Source organism: Mesoplodon mirus, assembly GCF_964341445.2.
Source record: "Mesoplodon mirus genome assembly, chromosome: 2".
NCBI lineage: Eukaryota > Metazoa > Chordata > Mammalia > Artiodactyla > Ziphiidae > Mesoplodon > Mesoplodon mirus.
The window spans coordinates 39056628-39075474 of record NC_138977.1 but is presented as its reverse complement, the minus strand read 5'-3'; the positions used below and the strand labels follow the sequence as shown (position 1 = coordinate 39075474).

The 18847-nt window shown below is 42.5% G+C and overlaps 1 protein-coding gene across 5 annotated transcripts in view; it reads left to right on the top strand.

Moving 5' to 3' along the window:
- Positions 1 to 1431: 1431 nt before the first annotated feature.
- The window catches only part of GPAT3 (glycerol-3-phosphate acyltransferase 3), a 65264-nt gene continuing 47848 nt past the window's right edge, over positions 1432 to 18847 (top strand). The window contains exons 1-3 of one of the 5 annotated variants that reach the window (XM_082606053.1): positions 1432 to 1601; positions 2201 to 2487; positions 10518 to 10584. In XM_082606053.1, the coding sequence (XP_082462179.1) occupies positions 2347 to 2487; positions 10518 to 10584 (208 nt within the window). In that variant the 5' untranslated portion in view covers positions 1432 to 1601; positions 2201 to 2346. The other 4 variants (XM_082606050.1, XM_082606051.1, XM_082606052.1 and 1 more) reach the window with 4 other exon arrangements.

The window sequence follows — 18847 nt, the reverse complement described above, 5'->3', positions numbered from 1 at the left end:
GCTACTCTTCGTTGCGGTGCGTGGGCTTCTCATTGCAGTGGCTTCTCTTGTTGCGGAGCACGGGCTCTAGGCATGCGGGCTTCAGTAGTTGTGGCACATGGGCTCAGTAGCTGTGGCTCTTGGGCTCTAGAGCGCAGGCTGAGTAGTTGTGGCGCACGGGCTTAGTTGCTTCGCAGCATGTGGGATCTTCCCGGACCAGGGCTCGAACCCGTGTCCCCTGCATTGGCAGGCGGATTCTTAACCACTGTGCCACCAGGGAAGTCCCTTATGGGACAATAATTCTTACATAAAGAATAAACCAAAACCAAAACCAAAGAAGCAAACCTCGTTCATGAAATTTGGTTGTGAGCAACAAGAAATCATTGGAGATCGTGGGCACTCAGCTCCTCTGTCTGGATGGGCAGAAAAAGGCCATCCTTAAACGAAATTACCTGCACTGAGACTTGTTGGGTAAACTTTGGTACAATCATTCAGCATTCCTTAGTCATCTTTCTTTGAGGAAATAAAAGGATGGTAAGAGCTTTACCTGAATGTATGGTGTTAAATGAGTCAATATAATCTTGGAGGTTTTGTGCTAAATATGTGTTTGTTTCCAGCAAAGACTTTGGACGAATTTTGGCATGTGTGGTTTTCTTTTTGTTGTTGTTTGTTTTCGTAAAATGGCAGACTATAAAGAGGTTTAATTTTGAGAAGCCAAGCGCCTGAAACTTCTTCATTCTCAGCTTTGGTTTTTAGGACCAAGTTACGTTTTTTTTTCCCTTCCTAGTGGGGTAAGGAGTTGTGATACCTGCCTGGCAGGAGGTGCAGAAGCCAAACATTTACATTCTTTGCAGGGGGTTCTCCTCTCTTCCGCTCTCCATTTCCTCCACACCCTGGGCCGGGTCAGCCTCTCTCGCAGTATTTGTTGTCAACACTCTTTGAATTCAGTTTGCTTGCCGTCCCAGTTTTTCTAGCTTGAAATTACACCCGAAAGAGACCTGTACAAGATTTTGGTCCCATTCAGTGACGATCTGGAAACGCTGGGAGCCTGATTTTCTTATCTACTACAGTCTCAACATCCCTTCTTACGCTTACTCTTAAAAACAGATCAGGTTTCTAAGAGGCATGAACCGCAGTGAAGTAAATACCCGTACAAGCTTTTTGCCCTTTACTGTTCTAAGAAGGGCTAACGAGGCAGCGATGCGGGCCCTGAATTCCCTGGAAGCGCGCGTCAGCTGGATGAAGCTTTGCGGAGGCCTGGCGTTTTTCTGTGGCTTCTGTGAGAATAGTGTTGGGTGAAAGGTAAGGGAAGCTGTGGTTGGAATCTTGCCCCAGGAAGAGAGCGACCCTCGGCGGAAGGATTTCTGTGCCAAGAGAAACGGCGGATGAGCCGGTAAGGCGACTCGTGGAGAGAACTTTCCACTTTCAGGAAGAGCAAGATCTCGCCCGGCAGCTCCGTAGAGTAGGGAGGGGAAGGAGGAGGGAGAAGAGGGAGTGGGAGACCTGGAAGCGGAGGAAGCCGCAGCTCAACAGCGCCGCGGGCATTTCCCTCTCCTTGACAGCCCTGCCGAGAGGTCGTTTTATACACACACAAGCAGGACCTTCTCAAGCGTTCCGGACACGTCAGTAGTTCATTCTGGGGGTGAGAAAATGCTAACGTGTTGCAGATGAAAACTCTGTTCCCTGAAGGATCTCCGCTGGGAGTGCTGGCGAGGCGGGGCGCGGGGAAGACGAGGCCGCCCGGGAGGCTGCGGCGCTTTCCGTGCAGATCCCTACTAGAAGCTCCCCGTTGGGTGGCGGAGGAGGTGGGGCAAGGGCAGGGTACAGAAATTGGGCGCTGGGCGTCCGAGCCAGCCCACCAGCAGCTCAGTCCTGGACCAGGCGTCAGTTCCGCCAGCGGCTGGTGTGCGGTGGTGCACGGCGCCGCAGGGATCCTCGTTCCGTGAGGGCCTCCGTGAGTCAACGCTGAGTTGCCCCAATCACCACCCAACTGAAATCAGGCACAGGGTGGGACACGTTCCCCGCTGCGCTCGCGTGTCTCCACGCTCACCCCCAGCCCTGGTCGCCCGGCCGGCGCTACCAGGTCTGCGCAAGCGGCAGCAGGGGGCCTGGGCCTCCAACCGAGAAAGAGTCAGCCGGCCGCGGCGAGGTGGAGCCCGAAGAGGAGGGAAATTGCTGTCCTTCTGAAAGTTTTTCCCGTCCTCTCTTGTTTTCACTGCAGAGGTGAGTGCCAGGCGGCGGCGGCTCTGACTCCGGGGAGCCGGGCCCCGCACCTCTGCTCCCGGAGCTGCCAACCGACTAGCTGGGGACAGGGACAGCTGTCGCGCTCGGACCTCCTCCGTGGACCCCTTCTGGGTGCGCCGAGCCATGGATGGCGCGGATCTGGCCGGGAAGATCGTTTACACCTGGCTGACTCTGGTGCTCGGCTTCATACTCCTGCCTTCGGCCTTTGGAGTGTCTTTGGGCATCTCCGAGCTCTACATGAAGATCCTGGTGAAAACTTTAGAGGTGAGTGCATGGGGGCATGCCGCGGCCCCTCCTCCGAGGGCTTTAGGGAGATCCTGGGGCGATGCGAAACGAGGGTAGAGCTGAAAGCCGAGTAGACGCGAGGGGACCATTGAGGAAAGTCAGTGGTCTGGAGGGGTGTGCGTTTTAGTTTATCCGCGGCTGCATCCCTCCTCTCCCGTAGAGCTGGAGGGATTCGGACTAAAACCACTGGACCACCCTGTTGTTGCTGTGGTTGAAGGCAGAACTACCTCCACCCCCTGCTGTTGTTATTATGATTTTTACTGATTAGAATATCAATGCAACCGCCTTTTCTATCACCGAATTTCTTTATATCCTTTCTGCGGGGCAGCTGTCACCTCAGTGTCCTTAGGTTTTACAGCCCCAGGTTGCAGAGGTCCTTTCGTGGACTAAGGCATCCTGTCCAGAAAGGCATCATGTTCTAGTGTATGCTCAATATAAGAAACCAATTGCTGGATGGTAGAAAGAAATCTGATTATATTTTAACAGAGTCATGGAAATTTAATCTAACCAATGGCGCTTGAAATGTCAGTGAAAATCTATATTCGTTGACCTCGACTCTAAGTGGGCCTGATGGGGAACAACTACAGCTTACCCTTAATACAGGGCTTTATTAAATCACAGATCCCTTGTTGATCCTCTCATCAGATGCTCCCCAAAGCCTTGGAAGGTAGGGAGAGCAAGTGTTATTCCCCCTTTTACAGGTGAGGAAACTGAGACTCTGAGAAGTTCAGTGGTTTGCTTGAATTAAGTGGTGGAGACAGGAGTCTTAATTGAGGAGAGGGCCTGCAGCTGTTGGTTAATAGTGTAGACTTTGGGTGCAGATTTGCTTTGATTTGGTACCAAAATCCCAGCTCTGCTTCTCAGTATATGACCACAGGGAAGTCACCTACTTCTTGTGCTTCATTTGCCTCATCTATAAAATAGGAGTAACAATAACAACTATTTCCATAGGGTTGTTTAAGTGAGTTAAAATATGTCAGGCATCCTAGAATGGTATCTGTATGTGTTTGCTGCTATTAAAAGAATAATATTATTCTTATTATTAAAGTAATAATTGGGCTTCCCTGGTGGCGCAGTGGTTGAGAGTCCTCCTGCCGATGCAAGGGACACGGGTTCGTGCCCCGGTCCGGGAAGATCCCACGTGCTGCAGAGCGGCTGGGTCTGTGAGCCATGGCCGCTGAGTCTGTGCGTCCGGAGCCTGTGCTCCGCAACGGGAGAGGCCACAACAGTGAGAGGCTTGCGTACCGCAAAAAAAAAAAAAAAAAAAAGTAATAATAAAGTAATAATATTATTACTTAGATTCTAGCATCCTTGTTTCTGTAGCTACTAAAGTACCTTCTAATACTGGTTCGCATTTTTCTGCCCTTATTCTATGTCTGCCCCCAGGCGTGGCTTTATTTGCTCTTTTCCCTCAGGCAGGAGGGTGGCTCCCAGATGTACATCTCTAATCTTTTATCTTTTACCTGGAGATTACCAGCAGATCTCCCACCAGCTAATCTCCTGCAAATCTATTCTACCTGCTTATCTCCTGTTTTACCCCTCATTTTTGTTGTACTTCTCTTTGTGGCTATTTTTCTGTCTAGTCTTTGAAGTTGTATTTGATTCTTCATCCTCAGCCCTCATGTTTTAAAAGTTCTGTTGTTTCTACTTGGGAGACATTTCACAGTCTTGAACTTATCTTGTTGATGTCACACTCTGAACTTAGTCACACTCTACTGTGAATTTCTTAGCTGCCTCTTACTGTTAGATCTTCAGAATACTCTCCCCGTAGCAGTTGATCCTCTTCAGCTGGTGTTCACTCTTTCTCAGAACTGAAATGATTGAACTGTTCTCCCATGTAGCAACGTCTTTTGGAATTGATACCCCAAGTGAGGATGGAGTAAAGTAAGTTGCACACCCTGTCTTCCAGGTGCTGACTCCTATATGCTTGCTTGAGTAAGTCAGGATACAGCTAAAGAGATGTCAAGGAGAGAGGCCTGCTAGTTGCTGTTAGCCTGGCAAATAACTATTATACTTTGAAGGGATGTCTCCAGTCAGGGTCTGGCTTCAGTGTGGCAGGGCCTCAAGTTTTAATTTTTGTCCATCTAGACTTGAAGAGACTTAGAGATGCACTCCTTGTTAATCTAACTCTCAAGAATGCTAGTTTTCTAATTATAGTGGGAGATACACCACCTAGCTTGGAAACCAGGTAGATGGCAGCATAAGGAACCATCCTCTTAGCTCAGACCAAACTTATTAGGTCAGAGAGATGCTTGGCATATATGCAGTTAGAATGGGGATTCATTTTGTGAGCCAACTCTGACTTGGTGGCAGCTGCCTGGAGTGCCTGTGTTTGGAAGCAGCTGGGCCCCTCAGGAAAGAGCTATGATCCCATAGCGATATCTGCTTTAGGCCCAGGAGAGGGAGATGGCGACTCAGGGCTTTCCATCCTCTAACCAGAACAGCGTTAGACGTCTCAGAGACATTTCTGTTAGGCCAAGGTTGGTACAGTGGATTGCTTTTTTTTGCCAACTATGGGGATAATTCTCTTAAAAATTGTGCTGGTTGTTTAATATTAGAACATCTTTAGATCTGGAAACATACCCTGCCTTTTTGTAGAGTGCATTCAAGGCCCAGCCCTTCTGTTACTCATTATTCTTTAGCATGTTCTCAACTGATTTGCTTCTTTCTTTCTTTTGCATTCCAGTCCCAAGAATATTCTTTGGGCTCTTTGATTGGAATTAGCTATTTCACAGGTTTCCTTGGTTACAATTTACACACCATTTTAAAAGGTCATTTAGTTTGGTACATGATGTGTTTACTTTGATAAGTTTTCTTGACAATGGGTAGCTTTTTTGTGACCATAAACTCATTCTGGAAGTTGCAATGTGTGTGGGGTACCTTCAAAATAGCTGACTGTGGTAATTGCTAATTGTCAAGTAACTCAGCCAGCTATATGCTCTTCTTGGGCCCCTTCTTAGCTCATCAGTTCAGGTAATAATTATTTAGTGAGTACCTACTGAATGCTGCCTTCTGCATTGCTGAATATCTCTAGATGTGTTCATAAGTCCCTGATATGGCAAGCTGCTTGAGGGTAAGGCTTGAATTCTTAGCCTAGAGTAAGTGTAGTGATTCTCTAAACCAGTGATTTTCAAGGGGTATATAACAATTTCTTAGGAGTATATATGCCAATATGGTAGCAGTATATTGGGGAAAATTGTTTTAGGAATGCAAACCATGAAAAGTAAAACTTTTGGCTGAGAGGATTTGTAGAGGGTAGTCCATCTGCATGGTGGGGTGTATATATCTGAATCTCTGGGATAGTGTGTGTGAATTTTTTATGTTTATCAAACAGGAGCATGGATTAAAGGTTGAAATATGCTGTTCTCAACCCTGCAAGGTTAATGATGCTTCCTATTCATTGACCTAAGAATTGCCATTCATTGGCCTAAGGTTCATGGTTAGAGGGAAATAAAGAATGGGAAGAGAATATAGGATTGATGGAGAAGAAGAAGGCAGGGGAATGATATGTAAATTATCTAATCTAACCAGATAATACAAACAGTAGACAGAGAAGATAAATGTTAATGGACTGCTTTTTCCCTCAACTTTTGAGGAATAAGTTGGATGCATGAACAACTTACTCCAAATTTCTGGCATTGTAACCTTGGGCAGATCACTCAACATCTCCACCTTAGTTTCTACATGTGTATACAGGAATACGCCTCACAGAGTTATTGTGCAGATTAAATGAAGAGAGGTGAATAAAAGCACTTGATACATAGTAGGTGCTCAAATCTTAGTGGAGTTTGAATTGGAACACTCTTTGGTTGTGTTTTTTTTGGGGTTTTTTTGCTCCTGTGTGGCTAAGATTTAACCTACCTTCAGGTCTTTGATGGGTCAGCACACATACATACTCAGAACAACCTACTCCTGCCTTTTATTTTAGTTATTATCCTTTCCCTTACCATTTCCTCCATCCACCAATTAGTTTTCCGTCATTTTAAAAAGGCAGGTCAATCCACCTAGAGGGGTGGGATAGGGAGGGTGGGAGGGAGGGAGACGCAAGAAGGAAGACATATGGGAACATATGTATATGTATAACTGATTCACTTTGTTATAAAGCAGAAACTAACACACCATTGTAAAGCAATTATACTCCAATAAAGATGTAAAAAATAAAATAAAATAAAAAGGCAGGTTAATAATTTTCAGATGATAAACACCTCTTATTATAACACTCAGGTATTATCCCTGGTGTTGGAAATATAATAAATCTGCTAGAAGGCCATGACTGTTTATGACAGAAAGTAATAATAAAGAAAAGCTACCAAAGCAATATGCTTTTCAGATAACTTAATTCTACAGCACCTCTCTGGGTTAGGGTCTGTTATTATTCCCATTGATAGACTGGAGAATGGAGGTTCAGAGAGGTGGTTTGTCTGGACAGTGGCATACAGCTGTCAGTGGTAGAATCAGGATTTTAATCTGAATCTAGAGCCTGAGTCCTACTCTGCTAAGATGACAGACTCTGCTGAGAGACTTTTATTTTGCTACAGATGATGGCCAGCTATTATTTGAGTAAGCCTAATATTTTGAATTTTTATATAACTTTATACATTTTTCCTTTTTTCTTTCCCTCTAGTTAGTCAATTCTTAAATGTCTTTTTAGTGTGAAAACTGAAAGTTGAATTGTCTAGGTGACAGTGTCTCGTTTTTGCAAGCTTTTGGCCTAAGCTTTAAAAATTATACTTAACCCTTTATTTTGGTGAATTGTGGACAGCTACTTATTTTCTTCCAAGAGGATTTTGAAATTAAGTGGGGGTGAAAACCTGATTGAAAGTTGTCACCTTTCTTGGTAGGGGTAGTGAGATGGGGAGTGGTAGCCAGGACTGTTCGAAGCTTCTATCTTCAGGGCCCTTTGCAGACAGAGCTGCATCTTTCCTGGTGCCTTGAGGTAGATGTGTCCTGAGATACCTCAAGAGATGTAGAACCTCTAAAGAGATATTCTTCCTCTGTATTTGGGCTTACCTGATCAGCTAGAGAAGCTGGCGTGGTGAAAGAGAAATAGCTATTTATTGGGAGATGCCCTGATGGTCTGGAAAAAAAACTGATCATTTTGGCACCTATATAGATGTAGGGAGGGAGGAGAAAGCCAACGTTTTTCTACCTTGTGGCCGATTGTGTGATGGTCATTGGATAGATTATCTCCTTTAATCTTTACAACAACCCTGGTATTGTTCAGAGATGATGAAACTTAGACCCCAGGAGGTTAAAGTCTTGTCTGAGATGATTACAGCAAGGAAGTGGCAGAGCTGCAGTTCACGTGTACTTCTGTCTGTCCAGCTGCAGAGCATAGGCACTTGGTCATTTTCACTGGAGAGTTAGCCCAAAGAAGAAAACTGTTTTCCAGTACAAATTCCCTTTGGCATTAAGTGACTTCTCCTCCAACCTTAAAACTTGCTAATCTTGAACATTGTAACTACATTTTGGAGGATAGACCTCAGAGTTAGCATTTCAGGAGAGGGTCTGTCTTCTGAAACTTCTGATGATGGCACAGGGAACTCTTTGGAGCACATCGTGTTATTGGAGGAATGTCTCCATATTAGTTTGCTGCTATAACAAAGTCCCATAGACTGGGTGGCTTAAACCATGGAAATTTATTTTCTCACAGTGTTGGAGGATAGAAGTCCAAAATTAAGGTGTCAGCAGCTTTGGTTTCTTCTGAGGGCTCTCTCCTTAGCTTTAGATGGTACTGTCTTGCTGTGACCTCACATGGTCTGTCTTCTCTGTACATGCCCCTGGTTCTCTTCCTCTTGTTATAAGGACACCAGTCATACGGGATTAGGGCCTCACCCTAAGGGCCTCATTTTAACTTAGTCACCTCTTTAAAGGCCCAGTTTCCAAATATAGTCACATTTTGAGGCACTGGGCGTTAGGGCTTCAACACATGAATTTTGGGGGCACTTTGTGTGGGACACAATTCAGCCCATAATAGCCACAGGATACCAATGTTTTCCACCTTATAAGCACAGACTCATTGTTCTAGTCTAAGGTAATTACCATTTATATAAAATATAAAATCACATGCCCACAATGAAAAAAGTGAGCTCCAGGATAAGGATGATGGATTGTTGACAAAGTTTTATTTTAATCATGTCTTAGGTCTCCTTACAACTGATAATAGGTAACAAGGCTTTAAAGTGAAAAACTGTGTAAATAAACCTTTACCTCTATTGAGAAGAGATGGGAGGTAAAGTCCGGAGTTTGCGAATTCCTGCCTAGATCAGCAAGGAAGAGAAAAGGACGCAACCAGATTAAGACTCTGAGCCTATTATCATTTGTCACTTGCCACTTGAAGCTGGGAAGATTAGGCCTCTATTCATAGGCTGTCTTCTAAGCACCCATGGCATGTTCCTACTTTGTTCTTTGGGATATTGTGCAGGGGTCCTGACGTAGTCAGATCATGCTTTGCTCCTTGACCTTCGTGTACATGTTTTAGGTTATTTATTCTCTACTACTTATTTTCTTACTTATTTGAGAAAAAATGTTTACCTCTTTACCCTTCAAGCCCAGCAACAACTGAGGTTTTTGCCTTGACATATTTAATAAATTCTGTCTTTTTGCCCCTTCAAGAGTGCCTAAGTCATAATTATAATTATTATAGTGCCTTTTACCTCTTGTTTTCCTCTTCTCCCACCTCCCCAAATCAAGTCAATTTAGACATTGTTAGCTTCTGGAATTGTAGTCATCTAGATAATATATATATATTTTAAATTAGGTTATTTATTTATTTATTTTTGGCTGCGTTGGGTCTTCGTTGATGTGTGCGGGCTTTCTCTAGTTGAGGCGAGTGGGGGTTACCCTTCGTTGCGGTGTGCAGGCTTCTCGTTGTGGTGGCTTCTTTTGTTGCGGAGTACAGGCTCTAGGCGTGCAGGCTTCAGTAGTTGCAGCACGTGGGCTCAGTAGTTGTGGCCCCGGGGGCTCTAGAGCACAGGCTCAGTAGTTGTGGCGCTCGGGCTTAGTTGCTCCACGGCATGTGTGATCTTCCCGGACCAGGGCTCGAACCCGTGTCCCCTGCATTGTCAGGCGGATTCTCAACTGTGCCACCAGGGAAGCCCCCAGGTGTCTTTTTAACTTTTTGTTTGTTTGTTTTTAAAACTTTTATTGGAGTATGGTTGATTTACAATATTGTGTTACTTTCTGCTGTACAGCAAGGTGAATCAGTAATATATATATATATATATATATATATATATATATATATATATATCCACTCTTGTTTAGATTTTTTTCCCACATAGGCCATTACAGAGTGTTGAGTAGAGTTCCCTGTACTATACGTAGGTCCTTATTAGTTATCTATTTTATATATAGTAGTGTGTATATGTCAATCCCAATCTCCTGGCAGATGTCTTTTTAGTTAGTGGTTTCATGGATTCCTTTCCAGCTTTCCAAGTCTCACACTGCTCCTTTTGAAAGCTTTTGTCTGATACAGGCAATTAGGCATCTTTGAGTGTGTCTCATACTTGAATGCCTAATTTCTTATGAAAATAATATTCTTTGTGCCCTGTGTTTATGTCTTTACATGTGTTAATCTCATTTAATCTTCGTAGCAACCCTATGGAATAGGAACTATTATCCTCATTTTACAGATGAGGAAACTGAGGCTGAGAGGGATTAAGTAATTTTAAACCCAGACAGACTTGATGCCATAGTCTGTGCTCCTGCCCTTCATGCTTTCTGACCTTTCCAAGGAGTAATTTATTGGGGTACCCGGTCTGTGTGAGGGTTTTTTAATAGGGTAAACATGATCTTTTCCTCCTTTTATTTGGGCATTACCAGTAACTAATATAAGAGTGTACCTGGGATTTGGAATACTATTATATCAGAGATTTAGTGGGGTATCTCTTCAATTCACATAGTACCAGGACTTAATGATTAATTTCATGTCTATATAAGCATGGTTTAAATATCTTGCATTGTGTCTGTGACACGGTTTACATTAATACTTGTTGTTTTTTGAACAGTGGGCCACGTTACGAATTGAAAAAGGAGTCTCAAAGGAAACAGTTCTTAAAAACTCAGCTTCTGTTGGTAAGTCTTCCTTTTCATTTTAACGGTTAAAGTATCCAAATTGGGTAGATGTAATCTACCCAACTTGAACTTCAAATATGCATAGAGTAGTACATTTTATGGGCCTTGGATTGTTCATAATTCTGTCCTTTATGCAAAATAGCAGCCTGCTGAGTTTTGGATGAGTTTTTACTATAAAGATGTAATATGTGCTGGTTCATCTATGTGTTCTTATAGGGTGTTTCTAAAGGTATGCATTTAAAGGTGGTTGCCCATGGTAGTTAATGGTCTTAAGAAAAAAAAGGCTAATCGGACTACCTGGGGTTAAGTTAAACCTATGTTTGAGGTTTCATTAGCACCTTATTCTAACTTGTGGTTCTCAAAGTATGTTCCTCAAAATATTCTTTCATGCTAAAAACTAATTAGTAATGCATGAAATAAAAAAATAACTACCAGGCTTCCCTGGTGGCGCAGTGGTTGGGAGTCCTCCTGCCGATGCAGGGGACACGGGTTCATGCCCCGGTCCGGGAGGATCCCACATGCCGCGGAGCGGCTGGGCCCGTGAGCCATGGCCGCTGAGCCTGCGCGTCCGGAGCCTGTGCTCCGCAACGGGAGAGGCCACAACAGTGAGAGGCCCGTGTACCGTGAAAAAAAACAAAACAAAACACAACTCCCCTGTGAAATAAGCTTGGGAATCACCACATGCTACACATTCCTTTTTGAGACTAATAATGTATAGTAACAAAGGCTCAGAAAAGTCCTGTAGTAAAGAAACTCACTTAATTTTTGTTAGAAGTGAGTAACAAATCAACCGAGCTAAGCAGTCCCTGCTTCTATATGTGTGCTTTGCCTTTGTCCCAATAAACCCTTTCACTTGGGTTAAGAATTTTAAGAATTTTTAAAACACTGGGTTCAAAGGGGAGTAGAATTCTGTGGAAGTGATAGCTGTGAAATTAAGGAGAAATAAACCCTTGATTTAATTAAAAGATTAAGGCTTTATGTGTTTTTCAAAAGTAATATAGAAACAATTTTGTGCCCATCTGATTTAGGGTTAAAGATGGTCAAAATGTCAAACACTTCACTAGAAGGAATTTATCTTCTGAAGGCTTGTCTAAGAGGAATTGTAGAAATTATATGCTATAGTGCATTTAGGAAATAAAGAATCTGAGTGAAAACATCTGTGCATTTTTGTGTAATTAGATTGTTATGTTCAAATGATTAAAGCAACTAGTAGAGCTTCATGGTGTCTACTTAAACACCAAAGGGTTAGCACCAATAACATCTTAACCAAGATTGGATATTTCTGGCTCTACTTGGTCCTCTTCTTATTGACCTGAGAGGTACCTTCTCTCAGGTGTAGCAGATCTACTAAATTTTTTTCTGGGTTCTTTTTAAATGTGTGCCCTTGTGATTTAAGGAGAGAACAAACTTTATTGCTGATTTTTTGTTGTACATGGTGAGACTTTGGGCTGTCATTGTTCTTGGGTGAAATTCTATGGGACCCTACAGGTTGGGGTGGTGGTGGTGCATGTCTTGGGCCATGAATTTAAAAGGGCACAAAGTGTTTCAATTTGGTAGGTTAAGAGGATTAAAAAACCACTAGCTGAGGGTGTTTGTAGCGTTGTTTTAGGTTTTTCAGCCTAATGGGAGTGAATATTTCCACTTGTTGGATTTTTTTTTTTTTTTTAATCATGCATCTGTCTTTTCTATTTTTGGTCTTTGTCTTTTTCTTGGTACCTCCAGGAAAGAGTGGAAGTGAGTAGGAGGAGAAAATATATATAATAATGGTTTAGAGTGTGGCTAATGCCAACAGAATTTATCATATTTCATTCAGAGTGGCTGCTCTCCCTTTTAGCCTGTGCAGTTGGGAATTGACTATTGCAGTTACTGAGCATTTGCTACCTGTGAGGTTGACAGGGGATCCCAAGATGATTAAGACATGGCTCCTGTGGGGAGACAGGCATCTGATAGGCCACTGTGATAAATGCTAAAATAGTGGCATAAGCAAAGGATGAGGTGAGATCTCATTTAGGCTCTGCTATGTGCTGCTTTCATCTGTATTAATACCTCAACAGTACTTGGTATGCACCTTTACTCCCATCCTGACTTACATCCTGCTTGAGTCGCCCTGTCGCAGGGTGTGTGCCCTGTTGAGAGTCAGTCTCAGCTGACTCTAAACACCTGTACATTCCGGTGTTTAGAGTCAGCCGAGAGGTAGTATCACAGTCCTAGACAGAGGCAGAGGGTGATGAAACACTGAGCACCTGTGTGCCTGGCTGGTGCAGTCGCCTACCCTCAGAGCATCGTGTCTCTCTACCGCAGCCAACCGAGCACAAGTCAGTGTTGAGCCGGCCAAAGTTTAGGCAAGGGTCACTGGCAGGCCACGGGTCCCAGGGGTGTGGGTGCAATTTTGAGATGTCTGAATGATACAGTGCTGATGATAGGTTTAGGCAATTGAGAGGGAGAGATGAGCTAAAGAGGGACAAGAGTTATGTTTATTTTCTGCACCAGAAAATTCCTTTTGCCGCTCTTTTACTTGGTGAAGCACATTTCTGGAAACAGTTTTCAAATCTCCCTCTCCAGTTAAACCCCTCTTGTGTTGTACTTCTTCTGTGCTTTTATTGAATAAGCCAACTGAAAGCTGAACCTCGGGAATTATTATCTTTGTGCTTAAATACTTCTTTGCTGTCCTTGGCTGTACTCTACCATGTCTTCTGTTAAAACACTGTCCAGCTCATTGAGCTTCAGATATGATCATGAATAAAAGCTCTTTAAGAAGCTCTATCATTATACCTTCCTCTTCTGGGTTTAAGGACTTTTCCTCATTGTTAATACAGTGGTGAATATACATTTTCTCCTCCCTTCAAGTAACTGTGTTATAGGGAAGCATTCAACTTCAGTGGAGAATACAGAGTTACCCTCTACCCTAGTATTTGTTCCCTGAGAACTGATGTGCTAGAAGGTAAAACAAGAAGAGAGAAGGGTATTGGGTCTTTTGCTTTGCATCAGCTGTACTTTTACCACTCTAGCCATAGAACAAATGCATCTTCTCAGACCCTGGCTTGTGGTCTGATGGAGATTTTAGTAGCTTTCATTTTACTCTGCTGTAACTAGTACAAGGGACTGTTTGACTCTAAGAAGCCACCAGTCTCGCTCTTTGGGTACCTGATTTCCAGAACTTGTGCTGTCAGACTTGAATGAGTCAGTAATTTTAATTGTGATTGAAATGAATGTAATTAATTATGTCATTTTCATGACTCAGGATTAATGCACTGTCATTGCATTATGATGCTAGGACATCATAGTGACTAACGACTAAATGTCGACAGGCAGGAGTTAAGGCCTGCAGGCGCCCTTGCCTGGGGAATGAGTCCTAAACAATACAGATAAGTAGAGGCCATGGCTCAGTCCTTCTGGTGTTTTTCCCTGGGGTGTGTTGCTGGCCTGACTCGGCATTGTTGGCAGTGAGAAATGCACTTGCTTCCTCCGGTCCTCCACGTTGCCCTGTCCCAGCAAGGATTTGGGGTCACCTGGCCCACTGTTAATTAAGCCCCTGGGCTAAGTTTCTCTTCTGCCCAGTATCTCTTGCCCTCAGCCCCCTCCACCTCTTCCTCCCCTCAAACACACACAAAGGACAAAATGCTATGGTGAAGCCTTTGATGTTGTACCTGTCCAGAGCGAATTCAGGTTGCCTAATGTTTCCCTCTACTTTTACATTTGGGATTCTTTTGTGAGAATTGACTAACCGTGTTGATGCCAATACAATGTTGGTTACATCAACATTAAGCAGATCTTTGAACTTCACAGAAAATGTGGGATAATACGTTGTAACAGAAATTTGAGGAGTATCATGTTCTATACTCATTTTGTCTTGGGCGGGCCATTTTTGATAGTCTGTTTAAATCAGCTAAGTTGATTTCGTACTATTGTCTTGGTGTAAGTTCTCTGAATATAAATCAGTGTCCGCTGTCCTCAAGGATATGGACTATAATGCATTTAATGGGGTTATCTTGCTCATAAAATCCTAGAACGCGTCTGACTACTTGCAGAGAGAAAAATAATCCAGTTATGGGATATGGAAGGATTATAGGTTGAGATTTTCTTTATCACAGTCAAATGTCTACTTTTATTAGTCTATCTGCCTGATGGTGACGATGATGATTATGATGATTTTCAAACATAAGCAAAAGTAGAAAAATAGTATAATGAGACCCATATAGCCAACTTGTTTTTGTTTTCTGTTTGTTTAATTGAAGTACAGTTGATTTATAGTATTGCATTAATTTCAGTTGTATAGCAAAGTGATTTGGTTATACATGTATATATGTATATATCTCTATCCTTTTTTGCTTTGATTCTTTTCCACTGTAGGTTATTACACAATACTGAATATAGTTCCCTGTGCTATACAATAGGTCCTTGTTGTTTATCTATTTTGTATATAGTAGTGTGTATCTGTTAACCCCATACTCCTAACTTATCCTCCCACCACTTGCTGGCTTCCCCTTTGGTAAACCATAAGTTTGTTTTCTATGTCTGTGAGTCTGTTTCTGTTTTGTAAATAAGTTCATTTGTGCTATTTTTTTAGATTCCACATATAAGTGATGTCATATAATGTTTGTCTTTTTCTGACTTATTTCACTTAGTGTGATAACCCATATAGCCAACTTTTGTCAAGATTTTGCCACACTTGATTCATCTATCACTCCTCAGTTTTTGCTAAAGTATTCAGTGCAGATATAAGATTTCATCTTTTTATATATTTTTTAAAAAAGGACTTTAAGGGCTTCCCTGGTGGCGCAGTGGTTGAGAGTCTGCCTGCCGATGCAGGGGACACGGGTTCGTGCCCCAGTCTGGGAAGATCCCACATGCTGCGGAGCGGCTAGGCCTGTGAGCCATGGCCGCTGAGCCTGCGTGTCCGGAGCCTGTGCTCCGCAACGGGAGAGGCCACAACAGTGAGAGGCCCACGTACCACAAAAAAAAAAAAAAAAAAAAAAAAAAGGACTTTAAAAAATAACCACAATGCTTTTATCCCTTTTACAAGCTTAATATTTTCTTAATATCATCTAATACATAGTCCATATATAAATTTCTCTAACAGTTTCAAAATGGTTTGATAACTGATTGTTTGATTCGACATTCAGTCGTGGTCCACAAATATGTTTGCTTATTTATTTATTGACACTGCCTTTATTGGACATAAGGAGTACAGTTTCTCTTCTTGGAACAAAAATTACTTGATAGAAGGTGTTTCTGAAAAAATTCACTAGCATACCATGTATTTTAATCCTCATATGTTAATATAGTTCTTCAGAAGGCAAAGGTTTGATTCTTTCTTGTTTGCTTGTTTTAAAACCCTAAGATCAGTCATCTGCATTTCTAAGCACAATATAATGAAAACTTAGTTCGGGGACACTTTGGAGAGCAATTTGACGATTCGTAGCACTGTAACTCCACAATTCCACTTCTCCTAAGATACCAGACCTACCCAAACTCTCAGCATGTGTGTATTAGGAGACGTGTTACAGGTGCATGCAAATAGTGACAATGTGGAGACGACCCAGTCACTCCTTAGGGGGAAAATTATGTAAGCTGCTTTATTTGTACTGTACAGCGATCAAAATGAACTAACTGGATTTACATGAAGAAAACAAAATGGACAAACATTGAGAGAGAAGAAATGTATAGTATAATAGCATTCATTTAAAATTTAGTACCTTAAACAGATAACTATATATTTATGTAGATGTATGTAGATAAGTATAAAATACATGTGGAAATGATATATCTGCTAGGAGGGAGGAGAATAGATGGGGAGGTGGGCTTTAACTGTACCTATAATTTTTTCCTTCAAAAATATCTGAAGCAGATATGACAATGGAACTTTTTCTTTGTTGAACTCATATTTTTTGGTTAAACTTGCATTTTAAACATAAACATTGAGAAAACCAACCAAATAAAATATCAGTAAGCCTTCAGCTAGAGTCTGTAGTCTGATAAATGGAACTAGTTTCATATGAATAGAAAATAGGTACCTGTCTCAGGGGTGTGATTGATGCTTACATGCTCCAAAAATACATCTCTAGTCAGCATGCCTAGTGCCTGGAATAGAAACTTAAACCTGTAGAACAAAGGCGTTGTTAATTGAAATATATTACCTGTTAGAGCTGGGTTTCACAACCTCAGTACTACTGACATTTTGGGCAGAATAATTCTTTGTCACAGGGAGTGGTCCTATGTGTTGTAAGATGCTTAGCATTGTCCCGGGTCTCTACTCACTAGATGACAGTAACACACCCCTAATGTGACAACCAACAGTGTTTGCAGATATTGCCAGCTGTTCCCTGGGGGCAAAATCCTCCTCTTCCCTCCCCCCTCCCTCCTTTGGGACCATTCCTTTGGGAACCACCTCTCTTAGTGAATAATGCATTAATCTATTATGCCACTCTCACTGGCATAATTATGCCACTCTCATTTGCATAATTTATTCTAGCTTTCTAACTAATAGCCCCTTGAAGGAGAAGAACTTTATTTCTACAGTTTTTGGTGGCTGGTTTGGGGGAAGATAGAATGCAAGGTAAGGCATGGGAATCACAGGGTTAACAGGGTCTCTGGATGGTGGCAGAGGAGGCATGTTCCTTAAGGAAAAGTAGAGGTGAGAAAAACTTCAAACTTCACCTTGTAATCCGAGGAAAATAGACTGCTTCTTTTGGAGGAAACTTTACTTTAGAGTGGGTTAGAGACTTGCATATGAGTATGTGCTCTCACCTCTGAAAGCAGATGACTTAGCATGTAATTCTGGCCAACAATGAGTAAGCGAGATGGAGTGGTTCTGGCAGGAAAGAGGAAGACAGAATGTCAGAGCAGACTAATGCTTTTAACTGCATTGTGAGGGATGGGTGGGAAAAGAGCAATTTAAGTGGTAAGTCACAGAAAGAAAGGCTCCCATGCTAATAAACCACTTTTTCCGCTATATTTTAGCCCATAAAACATACTCTCTACTATTTTTCAGATTGTTTTTCTTTTCATACAGCTGTAACAAAGTGGATGACTTGCCCTGTGCCCTGTCCCTATTTTCTGTGAAATTAGTTTTTTAAAAAATGTACCTAATATAAGCAGCTTTTAAATCTTTCTATCCTCAGCAGTAACTAGTTGGGGATCTTGTTGGTGATTTAGCTCTCTTAGTCCCAAATACCTCAGTAGTTTAGAAGAGGGTACCTTCATCTCAGAACTGTGGAGGTTTGAAAAAGCTGGGTGAAAACTAAGACACAAGGATTCTTTGAGAGTGAAAAGATAATAGGATCAGATGATAGGACAGTCAACTTGAGAACACATCCCCTGTTTATTTAGAGTTCTCTTTACTGTTGGGAGGAACGGACATCTCATCAGGTGCCCATCGAATTCAAAATCCAGCTTGTCATTTTAGAAGTGTTCCCAGGGACTTCCCTGGTGGTGCAGTGGTTAAGAATCTGCCCACCAATGCAGGGGACATGGGTTCAATCCCTGGTCCGGGAAGATCCCACATGCCGCGGAGCAGCTAAGCCCATGCGCCACAGCTACTGAGCCCACATGCCACAACTACTGAAGCCCGTGCGCCTAGAGCCTGTGCTCTGCAACAAGAGAAGCCACTGCAATGAGAGGCCTGCACACCACAATGAAGAGTAGCCCCCGCTCGCCACAACTAGAGAAAGCCCGTGCGCAGCAACCAAGACCCAACGCAGCCAAAAATAAATAATAAATAAATAGATAGATAGATAGATAGATAAATAAAAAAGTGTTCCCAAAACCAACCTCCCATTCACCATACCGCTTCTGGCCACCCTACCCCACAGAGGAAACCCTAATCAAAACTACAGAGCTTCTCCATTTTGTTTCTGCCTTACAGATAAGAACCTATCAATAATAATAATAATCACCACTATTTCTTATACACCAACTCCACTGTGCAAAATTAATTTACATTATTTACATGAGGATAACATCTTGTTAATCCTCATTTTACTGATGAGAAAACTACAGGTGAAGAAGTTCAAGTAACTTGCTTCAGATCACATCGCTAGTCAAAGGTAGCCTGAAAAGGAATCCCAATTTGTCTTTCCTACTCAGAATCCCTCGCCACCACTTCCTACCCTAAACCATGCCTTCCTTACCAGCCCCTCTGGCTAGTGTCTTCTAATTCTCCCTTTGAAGGTTGAGGTGACTCTTCCACAAATGGAATCTCCTCTGCTGAGTGTTGGCTTTGTCACATCCTAGGAAACTCATAACATTTCATTCCTAAATCATC